This window comes from Chiloscyllium punctatum, chromosome 38 (genome assembly GCF_047496795.1).
Source record: "Chiloscyllium punctatum isolate Juve2018m chromosome 38, sChiPun1.3, whole genome shotgun sequence".
Classification (NCBI taxonomy): domain Eukaryota; kingdom Metazoa; phylum Chordata; class Chondrichthyes; order Orectolobiformes; family Hemiscylliidae; genus Chiloscyllium; species Chiloscyllium punctatum.
Window position 1 is genome coordinate 49,900,057 of NC_092776.1, and position 25,072 is coordinate 49,925,128.

General features: G+C 41.6%; 1 protein-coding gene across 1 annotated transcript in view; it reads left to right on the plus strand.

Moving 5' to 3' along the window:
- The window catches only part of LOC140463619 (cGMP-dependent protein kinase 1-like), a 721,017-nt gene that overhangs the window by 433,563 nt on the left and 262,382 nt on the right, over positions 1–25,072 (plus strand). Inside the window, 2 exon segments of the mRNA XM_072557863.1 lie at positions 490–595; positions 20,797–20,860. Of these exon segments, the coding sequence (XP_072413964.1) occupies positions 490–595; positions 20,797–20,860 (170 nt within the window).

Sequence of the window (25,072 nt, forward strand, 5' to 3'; positions counted from 1 at the left end):
AATATCCAGTTATGCTTACCCATTTACTTTTGTAATTCCCATCGTCAAAATGTTAGGCCTGAATGAATAGTGTGAGGGCTACTGTTCCTCTGAACTTTTTATTTCTTTATTTTTCTAATTTATTACTATGATTTCTGTGCTTTTGATGATCTGTAATGCTGGACATCATATTTCCTTATTTTACTGATTTTTGTTTTGAAGAATTTGTAATCCAGAATCTGTATCTAAGTATCTTTGTATCTAAGATGGTGTCATAAATGAGGACTTGTAAACTTTTCACTATACTCATGTGACTACATGTAACAATAAAGCTAATTCAATTTAACTTTAAGCATTGTTATAATTGGAGGAATTAAATTGGCCTATCAGTAATTATACCTCCAAGTAAAGAACACTCTTAGTCATAAATCCAGACGTGCTTTCTTTCTGATAAAGGTAACCTTTTTCACTTGTTGTTCTAACTGTATTTCTCCATTTGTGCTTTGACAGCTCTTACGAATGTAAAACTCTGGGCCATCGATCGACAATGTTTTCAGACAATAATGATGAGGACAGGCCTAATCAAGCATGCCGAATATATGGAATTTCTAAAGAGGTTTGTTATTTTTGTTACATTTGTTTCCTCCCTGTTTGAAACAACATTAAAGTCATTTCCTCCCACTCTATGTCTAATAACAGTAACAACTGCTATTAACCAGCTTGTGCCTTCTGTTTGATTCCACAGTGTGTGTGCAGCTCCCCAGAAAGCCCGTGTTAAATCCAACCTCTTCATTTATTTTAATTAGGTGGATTGCTCATTCCCATTGGAGTTTTCAATTTTCAAATGTTAACGTGAAGCTGCAGACATATGTGTGGGTAACACAAGTGAAAAAGCAACGATTTCATCTCGTCATAGATGGTTGGGACTGTCTAAGTTATGAATCCACTATTTCTCATTGTGACACTTCAGAAACACTAAACAGAAAAGGAAAATTGTAGTTTTCCCCTTTCACATATAATGGAATATGCTGACAAGATTGTGTTATTTCATAACTGGAATTGTTATATTAATACACATTATGATTTTAATTTACTTAAGAATCGTTTCAATTAGAAATACAAGTTGGCAAACTCTTTATGGTTTAAAAAGAAAGGAAAAGAATTGATTCTTTCAAAAAAAAAGTGCAGTCCGAACCATCATATTAAATATTGTTACATGAAAGATCCCTCTGAAGCAATTTTTTTCCAGAAGGGCAGCAGAGATTGTGGGAAGTGACAAGCATTTTGGAAAAGGCAACAACTGCTGATAATCAACTAATTCAATCTCCAAGGTTTTACAAGGAACAATATTTTCCCAGTGCTCAATGCAAAGTTGCACTCCAAAGTTAACCTCTTTTAATTTCACACAAGTTTGAGTTACAAAGAGTTTGTTCTTTGTTTTTCCTGGCAAACTATAATTGGTTGAATGTCACTTGGGAAAAAAAGAGAGAATGTGGAAGAGAATGCAATGGGGTGATGTGTAGGGCATGGGAATAATACGCAAAATGCAGTCATCTTTCCCTGTGGACCTTCCAAATTTGAAAGTGCTTCCTGTATAAGTCAGCTTTACTTGTGGTTTTGAAAATCCTATTATTAATACACATGTGAAACCAAAAGGAAATGACACCCAGATTGTCATCGTTTGTGGGTGACCTGAAACTGTCCATATAATGTCACTTATTTTCTAAATTTGATGCATTTCAGAGAAATAACCACAGATGGGAATTGTGAAAAATGATATTTTTCTTAATTTTCTCTGCATTTCCACATATTTAAGGTTTATTAGGGTTCTTAGACTGAGATTGAGAGCAATAGACACTGGGAGTCTACCAAGGTGTAGTAGAATCAGATCTATACTCATTTCAGTAAACATGAACTGGTTTTATTCAATGTTATTATTTATAAGGAATGTTAAGAGTGGAAAGCTCTGGAACCATACAGCCTCAGGTCTCGACTATAAGAAACAGGGACAAGAGCAAGCCATGGCTCCTTGACCCTGCTGCACCATTCAATTGGATCATGGCTGATCCAATATTACTTATCTTCGCTTTCCTGATTTTTTCCCCATAACCCTTGATTCTGCTGCTGCTCAAGGATCTATCTACCTAACTCACGCTTAAATATGCACAAGGACTCTGCTCACACACCTGTCAATGGCAAGGTGTTCCAAGGACTCTCAACCCTTAGAGAAGAAATTCCTTCATATTCCAGTCTTAAATTGGTGCTCCTTTATTCTAAGACTATGCCCTCTGGTCCTAGACTCTACCATGAGGGGAAACGTCTTCTCACTGTTTACCCTGTCAAGCCCCTTAAGAATCCTATGTGTTTCAGTGGGATCACCTCTCATTCTTCTTAACTCCAGTCAGTAGAGCTCCGACCTGTTTAATACTTGCTCATAAGACATTTCCTCCATACTTGACATCATCCTAGTGAACCTTCTCTGAACTGCCTCGCATGAAATGGTATCCTACTTTAAAGAAGGGCACCAAAACAACTCTCACTACTCCAGATGTGGTTTCACCATCATCTTGTACCATTTCAGTTTCACTCTTCTACTCTAACCCAGTTGAAATAAGGGCCAACGTTCCATTAGCCTTCCCGATTACCTGCTGCACTGATGTGTTAGCTTTCTGTGTTTTGTGCAGAGTATCCACAAATCCCTTGGTGTTGCAGCTTTCTGCAGTTTTTCTCCATTGAAATAATACTCTGTTTTCTTGTTCTCCCTTCCAAAGTGAACTGCTTCACTTCTTTTCACATTCTCCTCCATTTGCCAACTTTTTGCACACTTACTTAACCTACGAATTTCTCTCTGTAAACTGTTTGCATTCTCCTCATAAGTTGCCTTTCCACCTATTTTTGAGCTGTCTGCAAATCTGGTTACACTTCCTTCCTCCACGTCATTAATGTATATTGTAAACAGTTGTAATCTCCGCATTGATGTCTGTGGAACCTCACTGGTTACTGGTCCCCTGTCCAAAAAGAAGCCACACAACTCACTCACTGTTACCTGCCAATTAACCATTTCTCTATCCATGTTAGTATATTACCTCCAACATCATGGGCTTTTATCTTATGACTTAATCTTTTGTGAGGTACCTTGTCAAATGCCTGCTCGAAGTTCACAACACATGAATTGGTTCCCCTCCATCCACTTTGCTTGAGACTTCCTCAAAAATCTCCAATAAATTAGTCTGACCATGATATCCCTTTCATGGAACTGGACTGACTCTGTTTGATTAGATTATGATTTTCCAAATGTTCTACTATTACTTAACTGATTCCAATACTTTTCCAATCATAGATTTTAGGCTAATTAGTATATTTTATTTCCTTCCCTTTTTGAACAGGGGTGTCACATTGGCATTTCCCTGAAATTCAAGAATTTTAGGAGAATTACAATCAATGCATCCACCATCTGTTTCATTACCTATCTTAGGATCCTAGGGTGCAAGCCATCAGGGCCAGGGGACTTAACCCCATTAGTTTTTGTCAAATGCTTCTCTAGTGCTGTTGATGGTATTTAATTCCTCCCTTGCATTCTTTAGAATGAATGGGATGTTTGAAGTATCTTCCACTATAAAGACTAATGCAAAATATTTGTTGAAGTCCTCTGCCACATCCTTGCTTCCCATAACTGTTTCCCCAGATTCATTTTCGAAGGGACCTCTGTTCACTTGGCCTCTCTCTTCCTTTTTTGTATATTTAAAGAAGTTTTTATTGTCAGATTTACTGACAAGTTATAACTACTTTGCCTCAGTTTATTTTTTCTCTCTTGGTTAATTTTTTAGTCCTCCTTGGATAGATTCAGAATGTATCCTAGTTTACAGGGCTATCATCTGACTTTTGCCTCCTTACATGGGTTTCCTTTCAATTTAATACTACTCTTAACTTCCTTTGTTAGCCTTGGTTGTTTTTTTTTCCTCTTGTCTCTGTCTCTCTTGTCTCTGTCTCTCTTGTCTTTGTCTCTCTTGTCTCTGTCTGTCTCTGTCTGTCTCTGTCTGTCTGTGTCTGTCTCTGTCTCCCTCGCTCTCTGTCGCTCTGTGTCGCTCTCTGTCGCTATCTGTGTCTCTGTCTCTCTCTGTCTCTCTGTCTCTGTCTCGCTGATTGTCTCGCACTCTCTCTCTGTCACTCTGTCACTCTGTCACTCTGTCTCTCTGTCACTCTGTCACTCTGTCACTCTGTCACTCTGTCACTCTGTCACTCTGTCACTCTGTCACTCTGTCTCTCTGTCACTCTGTCTCTCTGTCACTCTGTCACTCTGTCACTCTGTCTCTCTCTTAGAACCTTTCCTTCTTACTGTGATGCATTTTTGCTGAGGGTCTTGCTTACTCTCATCCATGCTAATCTATCCACCCCGTTTACCTCAGCTAACTCTATCCTCAATCAGTTGTACTCCCCTATTTAAGTTAAACTCTATTGTTTTTGGCCCATGTTTCTTACTCTCAAACTTGAAAAGTGTATGATCTGCAATGGTTTCTTACTCACTGTGCTTATTAATTAATCCCCCCCACCCTACCAATAGTTTGTGGCATTCTCTGCTATGATCTTTCTTTTGAGGCTTTTTAGCCTCATATTGGGTGGCATGGTGGCTCAGTGGTTTGCACAGTCCCTCAGAGCCAGAGACCTGGGTTCGATTCCAGCCTTGGGTGATTGTGTGGAGTTTTCATGTTCTCTCCCATGTTTGCGTGGATTTCCTTTAGCTGCTCTGATTTCCTCCCACAGTCCAAAGTTACGTGGATTGGCCATGCTAAATTGCCCTGTCATGTTCAGGGATGTTTAGGCCAGGTAGATTAACCTTAATAAACTGTGGGGTTATGAGGATAGAGTTTGGATGGGATGCTGGTTGGGCTGAAGACCTCTTTCTATACTGTAGGGATTCTATGAATCTATTTGGCCTTTCCCTCTCTGTGGTCTGGTGGCCAGATGGATATTGAAATTGATCATTTTGCTGTCACTGCTGGCCTTCTCTTCAGGGTTTCCCCTCCCTCCGGGATCAGATTGTTAGGTTGGTCTCAACATTCACCAGTAGCACTTTGCTGTCTCTAGGCTTCACTTACTGTTGATTCCTTCCAGTTCTGGGAGTCTGCCCACCATGTGCCCTATGTGATCAGAGTGGTCTACACTCTGGTGACTGCGCATTAATAGGCTTTATCAAACTCATCTCTGTACAAAAGATGGCATGTGGGGACATCTCCTGTCACCCTTTTCTTGACCAGAGCCTCAATTTCTCTCGTCATCCAGCATTCCAGCCTTGTCTCTGGATTCACATGCCCTCATTTTTGAAGGCTTCCCACTTTCCAACCATCCATTTCCCTTGTGAATAGCCTCTCCCAATCAGCTTTTGAAAGTTCTTGCCTAATACCGTCAAAATTGGCCGTCCTCCAACTTAGAACTCGAACCTTTAGATCAGGTCTGTCCTTTTCCATAGCTATTTTAAAACTAATAGAATTAAGATCACTGACACCAAAGTGCTCCCCCACCTCACTCACTTGACCTGCCTTATTTCCCAAGAGAAATATTTCCTTATTTCCCAATCAAATTGTCGTCTCTGATATCCAGCTGTATTTCTATTCCTCAGAATAGGTTTTGTGAATGCTATCATAAAGATGTATACAATGTCAGTCACACTCACTTGGTAGCGATGCTTGCTTTCAGTCAGAAGATTATGGGACTGGGGCCCACACCAGAGCCCCAAGCACAGAATCTCAACTGACAGCCAGGTGCAGGATCGAGGGAGTGCTGCGCTGTCATCTTTCTGATGCGATTACAAAACTGAGACCTCAATTTCTCCCTCAGATTAATAAACAATTGCATGGCATTCTTTTGGAAAGTTGCCCTTGGTGTCATAGACATTTTTCTCCCCCATTCAACACATCTCTTTTCCCAAAAGATAATGGTCACGGGTTGCATTTCTATTTGTGGGAACTTGCTGTGCACAACATGACAGTCATGCGTTGCAACAGTGATTGTAACTTTAAATGAATTGTACCCATTTCTAAACTGCTTTGGTTGTTCTCCTTTCTAAAAGTGCTTCCATTAATTAGATGCTCGATTTGGAAAAAGGTTTCATTTTTATCAATTGATATTGGATTTATAAAGAGGCTTTTTTTTAACAGAGCCTGTCCTTTTTAAAAAGACCATTCACTTGTCTCCTGTTCCAGTTGTTTGTCACACAGTATAGTTAAATCAACAATGACAACAAATTGTGGGTATCCAGAATAAAGATACCTCATGGAAACATCATCAGACAGCGTTGGAAATGAAGTCACATATAGACTGGACCAAAAACTTTGTCAAGAGATAGATTTTAAGGATCATCTTCAAGGAGAAAAGAGAGGGGGAGAAGGTTATGGACTGCATTTAGATTTTAGAAGCTCGGCAACCGAAATTACAGCTGAGTGATGTAAATTGGAGTAATTACAAAGAACCAGAGGAGAATGGAAATCGTAGATGATTGTCAAGCTGGGGAAGAGTACAGGCTAGGGAGTGAGGTATACTGCTAGGAAGAGATTTAAAAACATCTCTCCGTAAGTTTAAAACATGCTCAGCTGATATGTGCAGCACCATGTTAAAGTGAGGGTATATTCTCTATAATGTCAGTCATAGATACTGTGGACAACATCCTCTTCCAGAGCATCTGATGTCACAGTTGTCTGGTGGGAGTCCGGTTGGAACACAATTCTTTCTTTGTTGTGGGGAAATTAAGTACATTTCTGATGTGGGTAATTTAATCATAGCACGTAGGAGTGAAAGTGAAGTGGTATTCATAGAAACCAAACCATTATCAATGAATGCTCTGTGCAAGGAATTGACATGCCACTGTCCTATTTAGCAGGCAGTTTCCACCCATTCATTGAGCCTGCAGTCTTGGTAGAAACACAGCATGATTACACCACAAGGGGGCACCATTTAGCATACCACCTTTGTGCTGTTTGCTTGCAAGTGCAATACACCTTGTGCTACACTCTTGCCTTTCCCCACAGCCTGTCAAATTTTTCTTCTCATTGTTCATGTCGCTTGGAAGCTGCGATTGAAACTCCCTCCACCACACCCTCAGGCAGTGCAATTCAGACCTGAAAAACACGATCTATTTCTTAAAAAAAATCAGAGTTTCCTCAGTTATCATTGCCTCTCCTGGGGTTGTGTGGTTCTCAGTTCTCCTGTTTCTCCTTGTCTAATCTGAAGCATCAAAAGAGGCACCCAGGGCTATGCCTAAAACAGCCATTAGAGTTTTGCATGTTCCAGCCTGAGACCATTTCACCTGCCCCTTTACTAAATTAGACTCCTTCCATTTCCAGTTTGATGGGAGGTGGCACTGAGTGTTCCTTTGCAAATGGCTGCAATCCTCAGGCTGAACAGCACCCCTTCAAACCCTCCAAATCCATGGTGCTCCTGACTATGGACAGCAATCCACAGATGACACCCTTCCCAGCCATTTTTATCATATGGCTCCCCCCCCTCCCCCCTTTCAAGGCCTGCTCCCACTTTCACAATTGTACTGCTGGAGGCTCAATCCAACAGCTGCAAGACCCCACCCTGACCTTCTCCCCTCCCCTGTCCCCAGCTGAGTGGGTCTATGAGCATCCAGCATCCTTCTCTCAGGTGCTGAGAGAACAAGCAGACAGCACTCGAGATGCAGCCTGGTCCATCCTGCAAGTTGGGTGCCCATCTCTGTTTGCAGATTTTCTCTATCTCTGCTGCAGCCTTTCAAATGCTCATTACTGAAGCACCTTCCAGTGTGCTGCCAGTTAACAGTGGAAGTGCTAGGGTGAGTATGAGGGATTGGCAGATGCTAACGTTTATGAATGAGGGGCACGTGCGACCGATGCCCATGGGTTATGCCATGGGCTACTGTTTGATTGTAGGCAGCATTGATGTTGTTTGGAGCGTGTGGTGCACTGAGTCTGCTGCCTTCCTTGCCAGATTTTCCTGGCATTGAGCTTGCTGGGTAAGATGGAAGGCTTAATACAGAGGAACCTCAATTATCCGAATATCAATTATCCAAAGGGGATCTCAGGGCCCTAGTAGAAACATTATGACAAAGAGCTGTTTCAACCCTGATCACAACTTTTCTTTCCAGGTATAATGATTAAAAACGAACTTAGCTCACTGAAATGCTGACGAGAACTGTCCTGGACAGTCCAGGCACTGTCTCTAAAAGACTAACCTCCTGCCCTCTCTGTCTCTCTCTCCCCCACACTTTCTCTGGAGTTCTACATAAGGGTGTACCCTGAACCCTGTTTCCCCAGATAATCTCTCCAACATTGTCCTGTACAGGGCAGAGGTGGAACCTGTCAGAAAATTGGGTGTCGGTGGAGGGGGGAAGGGGTGAGAGCGCAGATGGGGGACAGACGGTGGGTAAGGGTTAAACAGGGGTGCAGGATGGGAATGGGCGGTGTTGGGAGTGCTGTCTGCTTGTTCTCTCAGCACCTGAGAGAAGGATGCTGGATGCTCATAGACCTACTATGGGCAGATGGTGTTGGGGATGGGTGTGGGTGGGCAGAGTGGTGGATGGGGTTTGGGGGATGGGATGGGGTGTGCTGTTGCCTAGTCTCCTGAAAGGGGAGCAGACTTCACTGAAAACTCCGAGCCCCAGAGAAAATCAATTGACCGAATAATCAATTATCTGAACGAAATTGTGCCCGCCCATCTCGTTCGGATAATTGAGGTCCCTCTGTATTAATAAATTGTGCCATTAACAAGGCACTTAGCAAGCAAGTTCATTCTGGTATAATGTGTGTTTTGTCAACGCGAATTGGCTGTAATGTGATTGATGAATAATGGGTGCTGTTTGGATAATGCAAATTTTCCACTGAATGGGTATAGCAATTTTATCTGGTATCTTTTACAGTGCAATTTTCTATAGGGGTTTTCTGTAGTGCGGGGCCGCAGAGGAACACAGCTGTCGCGTTATACCAGAACACACTGTAATTGCCAACAATTTCATATCTGTCTACGGGAGAATCTCGCAATGAGTTTGTGAAAAGCATGAACTTTGGAGCAGAATGATCTCCATGTTGAGATGGACCTCGCCAGCCTTTTCATCTGATTCTGCCACACATTTCACATTTTATAAATTGTCTCTCCCATATCCTGTCAGTTTTATTATAAGCACTTGTTTCAAAGTGAGTACCATGGCATTTTAAAAGGGATTTTTTTCTTTGTACATGACAATTGTCAGAACAGTGATAATGATGGAACTGAGAAGCCAGTTATGATTCCCTCCACACAAGAACTGTTTCGGTTTATCAAACTGAGAGGAATAGGAGAGTTCCAGTTATTGACTTCTCCACTGTTTGACATTATGGAAGCTAAAGTTATAGAGACTTGCAAATCTAGCACAAGATGAAACTCAGGACTGAACACATACTGAACTGAGAGGTTCTGAATCTGCAAGCCCCAGTGTCCAAATAAGTGAAGCAAAAAATCACAGTATAAACTCTTTCTAAATCAACTAAGCGATACACCGAAGTATTCCTCCTCAATTACAGGAGAACAACTTGACCTTGAAAGAAAATCTGCCTTCGACTGAAAGAAGTAGTGTTTCAATAACACCTACCACATCATCTGGAACTCTCAAAGCACTTCAAAACCAGTTGTTATTTTTGAAGTACTGTCATTTTTATGCAGACACGTAAAGACAAGGGAAACAGCGATCATATTAAAGCAAAATACTGTGGAAATTCTGAAGCAAATGAACAAAATACTGGAGAAACTCAGTAGGTGTGGAGTAGTTTCTGTGGAGAGAGAAACAGAGTTAGTGTTTGGAGTCCATTCTGACTGTTCTTCAGAACACTTTGTCTGTCTCTGATGGTTTTATTGCATGGGCAGGACATAAAGACCTTAGACTGCAGATTCATTGTTTCTTCAAAGCAGAGTTACAGGTTGCTAGGGTAGTGAAGAAGGCATTTGATATGCTTTCCTTTACTGGTCAGAACATTGAGTATAGGAGTTGGGAGGTCATGTTGCAGCTGTACAGGATATTGGTTAGGCCACTTTTGGAATATTGTGTGCAATTCTGGTCTCCTTCCTATCAAAAGGATGTTGTGAAACTTGAAAGGGTTCATTAAAGATTTATAAGGATGTTGCCAGAGTTGGAGGATTTGAGCTTTAGGGAGAAGCTGAATAGGCTGGGACTGTTTTCCCTGGAGCATTGGAGGCTGAGGGATGATCTTATAAAATCATTAGGGCTTGTATAGGATAAGTGGGGAAAGTCTTTTCCCTGAGATGAGGCAGTCCAGAACTAGAGGGCATAGGTTTAAGGTGAGAGGGGAAATATATAAAAGTGACCTGAGAGGCAATGTTTTCATGCAGAGGGTGGTACGTGCATGGAATGACGTGCCAGAGGATGTGGTGGAGGCTAGTACAATTACAACACTTAAAAGGCATCTGGATGGATATTTGAATAGGAAGGGTTTAGAGGGATATGAGCCAAGTGCTGGCAAATGGGACTAGATTAATTTAGGATATCTGGTTGGCATGGACGAGTGGGACCAAAGGGTCTGTTTCCGTGCTGTACATCTCTATGACTCTAGGACATCCTATTTTTCTTCAGGTACTGCCATTAGATTATTTATATCTACATAGAATCGCTACAGTGTGGAAGTAGGCCATTCAGCCCATCGCATCCACACCAAACCTCCAAACAGCATTCCACCCAGACCTACCCTCCTACTTTGTAACCCTGCATTTCCCATGGCTAATCCAACTCGCCTGCACATCCCTGGACACTACGGGACAATATAGCATCGGCACCCCACCTGCCTTTGGACTGTGGGAGGAAACCGGAGCACCAGAAGGAAACCCACGTGGACACCGGGAGAATGTGTAAACTCCACACAGACAGTCGTCTGAGGCTGGAATCGAACTTGGATCCCCTGACGCTAGAAGACAGCAGTGCTAGCATTACTGGTCGCCTTGAGAGTGGGTTGATATAACCGAGTAGAAGTAACTTGATGTTAATACAATACACGTGACTGGTGGCTGTATCACTTATGTGGATGGTTAGAGCTGAGCACACTTCTGTGTGCTGGGAACAATGTTTCGACCAGACCAGCAGGCTTCCTACCCCGAAACATATTAGAGAAGTGATTTCGCTTTTACAACCTTCTGCCAACTTTACGGTCACTTTGACTGCTACTAACAAAATAGCAGATGGAATTTCACCCCTAAAATGGCAAGTGATGTGGGCAAACCTGAATTGTATTCAAACCGTTTTTCTCCTGATTTAGGATTAAGTTGACTCTCAATTGATTCAAGTAGCACTTAGAATGGAAACTTCAGTCTTCTGACATGAGGAGCAACAACAGTTTTAAAAAAAGCATTGTCACTGAACTGAACAATTTAACTGTATTAAAGCATTCAGCATGCTACACTAATAGTTGAAGAGTTTGTTTTGCTCCGGGGATAAGGCAAATGGAGAGAGGTCCCAGGGTGAAGATTTTCTTCACAGTCCCTGTGGTATCAGATCTCTGGTAGACCAGGACGTCTACCCATCCCATCACTCAGGTCAGTTTTGGTATCAAGGGCAGGAGTTGAGTATTTGTTTTTGCATTTCACTCCAACATTGTGTGATTCATAGAGCAGTCTGAAGAACCATTTAAAGTGTTCTTTAAAGTTTTAACTTCTGCCTCTTGACCAATGGGATTGGTCACTGTTGCAAGAAGCTACCTTAAGCCACAGTGTATCATTCTCTGCAATAACCCTCCCTCAGTGCGAGAATCATTGTTTCTTGCACCCCTTCTGATTGGACTGGCAATGATGACACAAAGTCCCCAATTTGTATTTTATCACAATGTATCTGTTCAAGTTTCTCATGGATACGTTGTATTCGCATCAAGTCACATTTGGAGGAAAATTCTGGTTGATCAGCTAAAGGGTTTCCCATCCATGAGCACTGCTGTGTTCCCCATTATAACTGGCGAAGATCTCCCCTTGGGTGCTTGGAGGGATATTTTCAAGGCTGACATTTGTAAACAGCACCACCTATGGACTTCATCTGTTCTTCACATTTGGGATTATCAGCTGTGATCAGCAATTACAGGAACTCCTACTGCGGGGCACCTTCTATGCAGCAATTTTTAATTACAAAGGGAAATCCTGGTCAACCTTCCTTTCCTTCCAACTCACATTAAGTTTGTGAGAAACTTGCATTTGATGGAGTGCAATATCGGATTTGATCTTTTATTTTAACTCTCTTGCAATCTGCAAGCCATTAATGTGTTATTCCTGCTCAGTTCTTTTTTTCCATAGCCAATCGTGGCTTGTCGTTTGGTTATTTCCCAAAACCTAGAACATTTTGATCTGTCGTTTGCTTTGCACTGATTTTAGAAGTTGAGTAAAGCATAAAATTAATCCAAACAGCCACAAAACATTTCATTAAATCGATCAGTTGCATAATTATTACATATTGTAAAGGTAACGGACTGGATGATTCATTGAACCAGGAGTGTGTGATAGAGTGAAACTTGGCAATGTCGTGAATCCAGGCTGGTGATCCCAGGCGTTATTTACGTGCAAGTTTACATAATTTATTAAGTTTTACTCACCACAAAGTAACAATGGTGCATGTGTAAATAAAGGTTTGTGTAGCTGCTCTGAGGGATTTTCAAGAGAAGAGCAGCAAGGATCAGATGAGCAGGATTCCTGGACTTAACAGTTTTAATTCCTGAGGGTGAATTTTCCAGTCTTAATGGTAGTGAAATTGCTGCTATTCACCATCATTGCTGCATGAAATTGAGAGCAACTTGGGGCACCTCTACAGGTAAACTTAGAAAGCCAGAAGTTACTGTCAGTGATCTCCACAGGTTGCACCTCATCATCGGTGGTCCCTTGCAGATGAGGATGACTCTCTTTCACTCTCTGGGTGAGTCTGTAGGTGGCTGTAGGGACCCATGTGGCTACTGCAAGCTCTGTTAAACTTGGGGCAGGGCTGCTGATGTTTTCACCTGGCGTTCATTTTTCCCGACGGCACGTCTCGGGGTACTTGGTGCCTTCCTGGAAGCTCCTCCTCCAATTTGGACAGTCTTGGGCCAGTGGTTCCCAGGTGTGGTTGGGAATGCTGCACTTTGCCAGTGAGTCTCACTGAAGCACTTCCTGTGTCCGCCTGGAGCTCACCTGCTGTTTCAGTATTTAATCAACAGACACAGCGCATTCAAGAAATCATTTAGCCAATGAGAATGTCTCCACTTATGCTTTAAAATTGCTGTTAATCCTTCCCTTGCCCTGCCCTGTATAAGGCTTGTTAATGAGGTGTAACTGGGGTAACTACCTCATAACTCCTTTTGCTCTGGTCCTGAAAAACCAATCTAATTTAGTATTTATTAGAAGTCAATTTTTTCATTGCTATAGTTCTGAAACTTTTTAAGTATTCTGCTCTTCAGGATTGTTTCTGAGATTTCAGCTTCCTCAGGGTGCGTGCAATGATTATGGATGAGATGATGTGAGAAGAATCTTTTTCACACAGCGAGTAGTTAGGGTATGAAATGCATTGCCTGGAAATGAGGTGGGGACAGGCTTGAGGCATTAATGAGGGCATTGGATAGTTTTTGGAAGAGTGATGGCGTACAGAGACAAAGGGAACTGGCACTGGGTAGTAAAGCTGGTGCAAGTGTGATGGCTTGGGGAACCTCCTTCTGTACTATACAAATCCTGTGATTATGCCACTCTGTAAAATTGATGAAAAGTGAAAAATAGCCCATGCTTTCTGCTTGTAAGCATTCTTCAAGGTTGCTTAGCCTGCTTGAAGGCTTCATGTTGATGGAAACTCCTCCCTTCTGTAACCAGTTTCAAGACTGCTTCGTGAAAGGGAAAGTCCATTGCACAGAAATTGTTCCAATTTTGTGGATTACTTTCTTTGAGGTCAGGAGAGTTATGTCACTGCACTGCTGGCACATGTTCTGGGCAAGCGACGATGTTTGAAGTGTTCATTTAAGCAATTCAGAATGGTTGAGTGTCCCAGACATTTGAGGATTTTAATTATTCTAAATGTTGAAGTTGCTGATTGTTAGACTGTTGCTTCATTGCCTCCTTAGCAGAAATATGGTGAGAATCCCCCATATGCACAAAGATGGGGAGCTGGATCTTTTGGCATTTCTGAGATTGTGCGAGGGAAAAACACAGCACGTCAGGCTGTGAGGAGGGGGACAGTTGATGTTTCGGACATAAGTCCTTCATCAGGAATGTGTGGAGGTGGGGTGGGGGGGGCGGGGATGCTGTTGGCGGGGAGGTGGTAGTGGGGGAGCTAGGGATAAATTGGGGGTTGGGGTGGGGGGAAGATAGCTGGGAGGGCGATAAGTTGATACAAGTGAGGTGATGGTGATAGGTCACTGGGGAGGGTGGAGCAGATAGGTGGGAAGGAAGATGGACAGGGAGGACGGTTCAAGAGGGCGATGCCGAGTTGGAGGGTTAGATCTGGGATGAGGTGGGGGAAAGGGGGATTTGGAAACAAGTGAAGTCGATGCTGACACCATGTAGTTGTATGGTCCCGAGGTAGAAGATAAGGTGTTCCTCCTCCAGTTCTCTAGTGGCTTGGATTTGGCAGTAGAGGAGGCCCAGGACTTGCTAAGGGTGTGTATGAAAACAGACATGAGTTTTTTGGCTACATTTCATCCCTGCACAGTAGTCCTGGTGGGGAATCCATCTCCAGATAGGTTTCAAGACCCCACCACCCCCCCATGCCTGGCTGCAACTACAACTTGACTCTACCCCCGATGGGGTTTCGCCTCTACTCTCCCTGTCCATTGCAATGGGATGTCAGTTACTAAGGGGATTTTTTTCTAAATAACATTTGCAAAGTTTGGAAAGTGATGACCTCAATCATGAGGCACTTTCCTGTTTAAATACCCAAAGAGACATTTTCAAAGCCAATATTTGAGAGCCCACACTCAGGCTGCTATCCGACTAACAGGGGAGAAATCTCTGGTGACTGTGCACCACCCCACCCACTTCCCCCAATAGTGTAGACTTCTGATTGACATTGAACCTGACCTTGGGGCTCTCAACTCCACAGGACAAATCCCACCAGAGTTTCTCTTGCTTATTCAGTGTAGTGCCCAAGTGAACTCGACAATTTGGGCAAATCTGTTCCAGACTCTCCAAAGGTTTGTGTGGAAATGTGCTTTTCAACATCAACCCTGAACAATTTGGCTGATTTGAATTTAACAATGGAGGAGACCCATTCCCTGAAGGGAATGCCCATTTATTCTGGGTTCTGTATCTTCCCAGTCAAATACTACCATCAACCGAAACACCTTGATTAGATTACCTCTCGACCTTTTATACTCCGAGAAACAAGTTAAATTTGGCAGTCTGCCCTCAGATGTCCTGCTGTCCGTCTGGATGTTCTCCGCACCACTGAATTCACCTTTTGCTTCAAAAGATGAATGATCAATAAAATTCAAAGAGAAGGCTGCTTTACAGTCTAAGTTAATGTCACCCCTTACTGAGCATGCTGCACGTTGAGTATATTTATGAAGTTCGGGTTTGTGAAGAGTCTCTCCCTCAGCCTTTTCGAAGGCAGCTAATACAAACTACTGAAATACATGCTACAACAGTAGCAACCAAGCAGCTTTCTTTTACTCCACTTGCCTGTAGTAGCCTCTCTGTGGTAGTGTTCAAAGCTGACTGCTGCTGCAGATTGGGTCTGTCCGATGCTCCCCTTTGATTTCTAATTGACCCTAAAATAGGAACAGAGTTAGTCCATTCGGCCCATCATGCCTGATCCCCCATTAAATGTGATCATAGTTGATTGAACACTTCAATGCCCTTTACTCACACAGCTTTTTTGTCATTGACAATCAGAAATGTTTCAATCTCTACTTCAAACTTTAATGAAATGTGAGCTTCGCAAACCCCCTGAGACACAAAATTCCAAAAACTCTTAACCGTTTGAAATAATACTTCTCTCTTCATCTTATGAACTGATTAGTATGATATTCACACTCAATTATCCGTGCCCACCTTATTTTTAAAAATGTCTCTTGCTTCTAGACTCCCCAGCCAAGCAGTAATATGGTGGCCCAGTTATTAGCACTGCTGCCGCACAGTGTCCGGTTCAGTTCCAGCCTCAGGCGACTCTGTGTGCAGTTATCCCCGTGTCTGCGTGGGTTTCCTCTGGGTGCTCCAGTGACCTTCCACAGTCCAAAAGTGGGCAGATTAGGTGGATTGACCAGGCTAAATTGCCCCATTGTGTCCAGGGATGTGCAGGCTGGGTGGGTTAGCCATGGAAAATGCAGGGTTATGGGATTGTGGGGGGGAAGGATGTGAGTCTGGGTGAGATGTTCTTTGGAGAGTGAGTATGGACTCAAAAGTCTGAATGGCTTGCTTCCACACTACGAATTCTATGTATCAGGGAAAACATTTCACTTCTGTCTATCCCTTTTTTAAGTATTTTGAATGTTTCAATGAGAGACAGTACAACAAATAAAGGTCTATGGTTCTATTATGTGGATTATATTGCGTTGTCATTGCTTTTCATTCCAGCAGTTAATGATTTGTGTATGTGAACACTTCCATCCATTTGTTCCCTCGCAGGTCATCATCTATCTCCATTCAGATAATATTCTAATGTTGTCTTTCTTGGATCCAAGCTGGCTGATGTCCCATTTCACCACATTGAACTCTAACTGCCCCCTCCATGTAGTCTGTTTGTTTGGTAATTTCCAGCTCTCATTCACACAACTGGCTGAACTGCTTAATGTTATCTCTAAACAGGGTCGAGGTCAGAACGTTGTCATGCATGGAAAATGTGGAGTTGTGGGTTGTGGGGATTGGTGTAAAGTGATTATCTATACTTGCCCATCCTATAAAGTAACAGCTTTTGTCTTAAAATCTTATTTAAATACTGTTTTCCTTCTTATCGTGCATAACTAAAATTTAATATGAATGTGGATTATTATTATATTTAAGGTTTGTTCTTTAAAAATGATTTAGTGACATTGGATTAAAAATCCTACTTTGTGCTTCTTGGATGAAATATTGTGAGCTAAAACTGCAGACCATTGTAATATCCATTTCAATTCTGTACCAGGAACAGTATAGGCAAGTATTTGCTCCATTGCTATTTGTTTTGAACAATACTGATGGCTGAATAAAGCAATTGGTTTGCACTATATCAGTTGATAAACTGAGATATAGCATTATGCTTAAAAATGTTAAGTACCCGCTTTAGTATTTAGCTATTTTTGGCCTTCCTGGCACAACTCGGCTTCCTACCAACCCTCCAAGTGCTTGGCGCAGTATGACATGTGAACTGGGACATGCTGAGTCTCAGGGTAAGCAGCCTATTTGCTATTGATACAGATCAAATGGGAAAGCAACAACCTTATTGTGGGTGTTATAAATCACTCAACTGTCCACTTAGGGCTGGGGGAGTCCTATCCTTAATTTCATTTTGACTACAGAGCTGGCATAAAGTAGCCATGTAAAAACATTATGAACAGCTAGCCTAGATTTCCATTCAAGATCAGTCAAAAATTAACGACTGACACTGGTTGACGAATAATTCATGAAACAGAGCAGAGTGACCTTGTGACTGAATGCTCTTTAGATTTATAGTGCAAATTTGGGCATCGGCTCATAGTTTTGGAGTCCAGTTTATGACAATGGGAGGTAGCATATGCTATCAGTGTTTGTTTTGTACTATGAATGGGATTTAAAAGTGAGAGTTGGCTTATGGTTAACATTGTGCATAAATGTTGATAAACATGTGGTTTATTATTGAAAGCTTGGGTAAATTTAATGAATTCATTGTGTCATTAGAATGTTTATGCATACGTGATTAATTGTCTAAATTGGGAGCTTACTCTGTCTTTTCCAATCTGGATATCACTACATTGTCGAAATGTCTCACTTTATCATCTTGTGCTCCATATTCTTCCCTGGAATTGACAATTCTATCTAGATTGCTCTAGCTACTTCCTCCACAATCCTTATGTTAAAGTTTGCTTACATAAGTGATGTGAATGTGCATTCATGGATGAATTTCACCAGGATAATTGTTCACCCCGGGCTCCAGTTGCACTTGGCGCAAACTCAAAGAGCGCATCGTGCCTCCCATCTTTAGTGTGTGTATGTAATAGTCTTGCCTTGATGTTGAGTACTGCATCAATACCAAAATGTATGTAAACTGTGCCAGTAAATGTAGCTTAAGTAAGATGGAATTCTTGGGTGAGGCAAATGGAATTTGAACTTCAAAATTCACATGGTTTTATTGAAATCTAAACAAACAAAACCAAACAAAGAAAAATATTGAGAATAATTTATGATGGAAAATGAAATAATTGCACACAGGCTGGTATCCCGTCACCAAGTCACCCTTTATTTACTTGTGCACAGTACATGGCTCTGACCAGCCAGCTCAGAGCCAGTCCCCAGACTGAGGAGAATCTCCTGTTTATATCTGTCAGCCAGGGCTCCCTGATTAGCCCAGGTTAATAATCCCAATCAAGGATCTCATAGTCAATGAGATCAGCCTAGCCCATGTTCCAATCACTACGGAAAGTGAATGCACGGAGTTCCTTAAAATTGCAACAGCGGTCCCGAAGAAAACATAAGCATGGTTTATGGTTTGAAGCAAAATGAGTTTGCAGCTCCTTAGTGGGATTATGGCCACTATGAAAACTGCACCAGTGTGCCAATTGTAAAGGGAGATTTCAGTAATCAATGTTCATACTATCTTATCACCTGATGAACAGCAAAATGACAGATGAGTTGCATTAAATACTTTGCATTATTTTCATGGTAGAGGACATTAATTAAATTCCAAAATTGCTAAGTAATAAGGGGAGAGGGAGGATGAAATAAACGTAATTACCATCACTAGAGAGAAAACATGTGAAGAAAACTAATCTGGCTAAGTGCTGTTAAGTCTCCTGGATCAAATGTGTTGCATCCTAGAATTTTAAAATAATTAGCTGCAGAATTAGTGGACATACTGATAGCAATCTTGCAAGAGTCCTTAGTGTCTGGACTAGTCACAGAAGTTTGGAAAAATGTCAGTGTAGCACCCTTATTCAAAACAGGAAGCAAGACAAAACAAATGGAACTATTGATTGGCTCACTGAACATCTGCCACACGGGAAGAACTAAACTATTATAAAGGATGTAATAGCAGTGCACAAAAAATACTTAATGAAATAGAATCCCTACAGTGTGGAAGAAGGCCCATTGAGTCCACACCAACCCTCTGAAAAGCATCCTACCCTTATCCACATAACCCTACCCCTGCATTTCCCTTGGTAATCCACCTAGCCTGCACATCCCTTGACACTGTGGACGATTTAGCATGGCTAAGCCACTTGACCTGCACACCTTTGGACAGTGGGAGGAAACCGGAGCACCCGGAGGAAGCCCATACAGATACTGGGAAAATGTGTAAACTCCACACTGACTGTTGCCCGAGGGTGGAATTGAACTCGGGTCCCTGGCGCTGTGAGGCAACAGTGCTAACCACTGAGACACCCTTTATCATGCATGCCTGAAAGAAAAAGGTTTTTGGAGAAGTGGCAAGTAGGATAGAAGCAGCAGATGAAGTTGTTGAATTTCAAAAAGTTATTTAATAGGCTACAACACATAAGGTAACTTGATAAGAAAAGAGTCCAGAGTGTTGAAGGTGGCACATTATAGACAGAGGATTGGCTAGCTAAAGGACAGAGAGCTGGGATGAGGATGGTGGGTGCATTTTCAGGATGGCCATCTGTAACTAATGCTGTCTTGTAGTGATGAGGCCACAATTATTTGCAATATATCTTAATGACTCGTATGATGGAGGTGAATGTTTTATCACCAAGTTTGCAGATGATACACAAATAAGTAACCAGTCACATTGAGAGGATGACACAATGAGTCCACAGTGGGATGTAGACAGGTTGAGTGAGCGGGCAAAAGTTAGGCAGATGGAAGATAGTGTGGGAGAATGTGAGACTATGCCTTTGAGCAGGAGAACTGAATGTTATTTGAATGGGGAAAGACTGCAAATGGTTACAGCACAGGGATTTGGGGATCTTTTATAGATAGATCACAAGTTCAGCAGGTATCAGGGGAGACAAATGGAAATTTTTGGCCTGTGTTTCAAAAGGAAATGGAGTATAAAATTAGGGAGGTCTTGCTAAAACTATAAAAGGCACCAATTCAACCACAACTTCTTGAAACTAATATGTACTGTCATTGAAGGGAGTCCAGAGCAGATTCATGAGGCAGATCCCAGGTATGGAAGGATTTTCTTCTGAGGAAGGTTGAAGTAGCTTGGGCTTGTACTTATTGGAGTGTTGAAGAATGAGAGATAACTTTATTAAAATATATATCGTTATTAGAGGGCCTGACAGTGTAGATACTAAGAAGTTGTTTGCCCCAGCACCAAAGGCTATAGTCGCAAAGTAAAGGGTCATCCAGTTAAGAGAGAGATGTGGAGGAATTTCTTCTTTAAATGAACAGTGAATCTGTGGAATTATTTATCACAATGAGCTGTTGAAGCTGGGTCATTTAAGTACATTTAAGGTTGAGGTAGAGATTTTTAATCCGTGAGGGAAGCAAAGGTTATGGAGATTAGGCAGGAAAGGGAAGTTGAGGATTATCAGATCAGCCATGAGCAGCAGAGCAGACCTGTTGGAGTGAGTGACCTACTGATGTACCTATGTCATATTTTGTAAATCTACCTACTTCTTCATGCTTTCTATTAGTACTTTGTTGATGCTGAGTAATAATTAGGTTTGATATGTAATTCTTCCTTCTGGAAAATGAAAGTTTCTCTTATTGATGAAGTGTTTTTCTATTCCACAGTGTTCCAACATTCCAGAACCTTTCGGAGGAAATACTCAGCAAGCTAGCTGACGTTCTTGAAGAGGTGAGTGATGACATTTACAACATCTATCTCGTGCTGTTTCATTTGTATCTTGTGTGATATGCTTTTTGCTTGATAACTAAAATTGTAGAACTGTCATTGAGGAAATGACTTCATGAAGTAATGATTCTGAAAGGATTAAAGTTGGAGACCACGTTAAGCTCGCTCCATGTTGATGATGTCCCCATGTGGCTCAGAGGGATAACGCAGAACAGCATGCATCTGTTGGAGTAAAGACATATATCCTGAGTTTCTTCTTGTCTAAGTAACAATGTCTATATTTGTAATGTAATTTGTACCTGATTGCTAACATGTAAAAAACTAATCTTGTTTGGGAGCCCCCTTCTTATGGAGACTCACTTGCTGGTATGAAATTACACCAATCACATGCTGGTAATAGTTGGTAGCTCAAAACTCACAACTTGGTGATTGGGAGGGCAGATTGGAATTTGATTTAGGTTCCTGAGGAAGAGCTTATGTTTGAAACGTCATCTCTCCTGCTCCTCGGATGCTGCCTGACTGGCTGTGCTTTTCCAGCACCACAATCTACGACTCTGATCTCCAGCATTTGCAGCCTTCACTTTCTCCTCCATTATTATTAAATACCACAAGGTATCAAGAATGAAAATGCCAATGGACTTTGATACTGAACACTTGCAGTGTTTAAAACTTTATGTGGTTAAGGAATACTCAGACAAACAATGGGCATCTGCAACAGCTGAACCATGTAACAGTCTGCAGCCAAGCTATTGGAAAGATCAACAAGGGAGAAACAGCATTTAATGATCAAACATTTTTTTCAGACCTTGTGAGCAGTATGTGTGAGCTAGAAGCTAGTCACAACTGGCAGTACTCATTCTGTTGGGAGGTGAAATCTGTTGGAGCAGTCTCGATAGAGGTTCAGCTAGGAAGTGAGCAGGTATCAGATCTCTGTGAGGAAAGAGTCACCTAGATTTGAAACATTAGCTTGCTCGCTCTCCATGGATGCTGCCTGACTCAGTGATCTCCAGCATTTATTGTTTTCAGTTTAAACAACTCCTGGTTGGGCAAAAGGAAGTCATTAATTTCATGGCACAGAATGGGCTAAGAAAGCCATAAGTTGGAAAAAGAAGGAACAATTACAGTTCACAACAAGCATTGCCACTGTGGCAAGGAGATACCATGGGGCACAGCTACAATGAGGAATGAAGGACCATCGAATTAAATTAAACTGAGGTTTCAGGCCTGGTTATGTCCTAAATCCAAAGTTAAGGTGACTTAAGGGATACTTCAAAGTTTTAAATAGACAGTCTTACAGAAGAGAATGAGACAAAAACAATTGAAGCAGCAATAATAGTGGAATTTCCATTATTTAAAGTGTGGTTTAAGTAGGAAATAAATGACTAAAGCTGCAGCCCCCAATAAAGTTATGGGAAAGGTGTTTTTTTTTAATAGGCAGTGAAAAAAGGAGAAAAACTCTCTTTCATATGCAGATGGCAGGAAGCTTCGGTTTTGACTGCAAAAGCACAAGGGAATCCTCAGTAAGCAGTTACTGTGGTTTAGCCTCATTTTGACAGAGTGGCATGGTGGCTCAGTGGTTAGCACTGCTGCCTCACAGCACCAGACACCAGGGTTCGATTCCAGCCTCAGGTAACTGTTTGTGGAGTTTACAGATTCTGCGTGGGTTTCTTCTGGGGTGCTCCGGTTTCCTCCCACAGTCCAATGATGTTAGGTGGATTGGCCATGCTAAATCGTCGAGAGGTACGCAGGCTAAGTGGGTTAGCCATGGGTTAAAGGAAAAGGGTAGGGAGCTAGGTCTGGGTGAGATGTTCTTTGGAGGGGTTGGTGTGGACTTGATGGTTCTTCCACACTGTAGGGATTCTGTGATGTTACAGCATTTAAACCTTTAGTTCAAGGAAATTAAACAAGCAATTCTATGTCGCGGATTTAGAAGTCTGCTTGGCAAACAGAATAAAACAGCACTGAGAGACTGCAAAATTCAAAAGCTCTGACAAGAAAATGGCAAATAATGCCATGAGGAAGAATTGGGAGCAGAAATAATGTTGTCTGAAATACTTACCTTCAGAAACTGATCAAAATTGAACACAGGCTTGGGCATCTTGGAGAAAACAGTTCTTAAGTTATAGAGTTGCCTCCAAGCTAGAGAATAAATTAGAAGCTGAACATGTAAGTACACTTTTGGGTTTAATAGGACTTACTACTGAAGAGGTTATGACTATTCAAAACATAAAGGAAAGGATTATGTTTTTGATGGAGTTTTTGAAGCTTTCAATAATTACTTTAAGCTGCAAACAAATGGAATTCTTCAAAGATTTAATGGAAGAGTTAAGCATCCAGGTCAAATAGTAAATTATTTCATTAATGATCTGTACAATTCCACATGAAGGTGTGACAACGGAGCTTTGTAATCAGTATTCATAAGAGAGAGAATTGTTGTTGGAATTAGTTATCAAGTTTTGTGAGATGAATTGCAGTCCAAAGAAGATTTCATTTTAGGGTAAGTTTATTCATGTTGTATTAGAAGCCAAAAGTAGGAAAATTCTCATAGAAACCCTGTGAGAAGAACAACATATCACGGAGTAACAGAATCAAATCAACTAATAAGGTATAAAAATCCTAAAGACAAATGTGACAAACTAGCACAAAGTGTAAGTCAAATAACAGATATTAAGAATCTCTGTCAGTGCTGTCGAACAAGAAAATGTCATGCATGAGCAGTGCACAGATATTAACAAAGAATATAATATCTGCAAAATGATGCATCACTTCTGGAAAATGTGTCAAAAGTAAGTCACAGTGCAGAGCAGCACAAGTCAACTAGCTATTCATACTAGAATTTTATTATGGTAGAGTCACCGGTATTAGAAAAAAAATCAAATTGGTGACCTTGAACCAACTCAAGTTTGAGAGATGTTTATGTCAGCAGATAGCTCATTAACTTTAAGCTTCATGTCGGGTGAGTTTAACCATTGGATTAGTCATTTAGCATGGGTGAAGAAACAGAAGTTACAATCTATTGAGATAAAATTACACAGTCCCAGTGGAATAGCTCTTAAGATGAAAGATATGCTATAAGCAGCCTTACAACACGAGGGGGTAAGATCATAGGGAATGTATACATTATTCATAATCAAGAAAACTGACAGTTAAGCAAGTCCTCAATCCTTGGACCTCAAACTTCCTGAAGTAGCAGAGGGAGTTCAATAAGTTACAATGAATGGTGAGCAGGTCAAATGAGATAGTGTTATGGCAAGACTGTCCAAAGACAAGGGTCTAGATTAGATTGAGACTAGAAAAGCACAGCAGGTCAGGCAGCATCTGAGGAGCAAGGGCTTTTGCCCGAAACGTCAATTTTCCTGCTCCTCGGGTGCTGCCTGACCTGCTGAGCTTTTCCAGCACCACTCTAATCTAGACTCTGGTTTCCAGCTTCTGCAGTCCTTGTTTTTACCCTGTCCAAAGACGAACCAGTCAAAGAAGAATTGGTTCAGGAGCAAAAGGTCGAGTGACAATTGATAAAATATTCAACTGGACTTCCCAGACTTGTGGAGGAATGCAAAAAACAGTCAGAATCCACTGAATTACCTCCACCAGCATAAGAGAAGTCTTTAACACTGTCAGCAGGATGGAAATTGGAGACTACACAGCATTGGCAGAAATGTTTCCTCTTTCTATCATCACTGAAGATAACTCGGATGACAAAAACCAGCAAAGTTTGCAAGAAGATGCAGATGAGGAGCAAATGAATGCCCAGTACAAACAATGGGAGTTCATTGATCAATTTCTAACTGAAATTGTTCAGGCACTAACCTAACCTGGTGAATAAAATGTAATAGCATAAACCATAAGATCTAGGAGCAGGAGAAGTCCATTCAACCCAGAATGTCCACTCCACCATCAATAAGTTCAAGGCTGATTTGTTAATCCTCAACTTCATTTTCCTACCTTATCCACATAACCACTGTTTCCCTTAATGGTTAGAAATCTGTTGATCTCAGCCTCAGATATCCTTAACATCCCAGACTCTGCGGCCCTCTGCTGTAAAGAGTTCCACAGATTCACTACCACCAGAGAAAAAAAGTTCCTTCTTGCGTTGAGCTTATTCTTTGTGATCCCTCCGGTTGACATAATACCCTCTAGTCCTAGACCCACCCTCAAGGGAAACAATCTCCCCACTCCTAACCCTGTTAATCCTCCAAAGAATCTTACATTTCAATA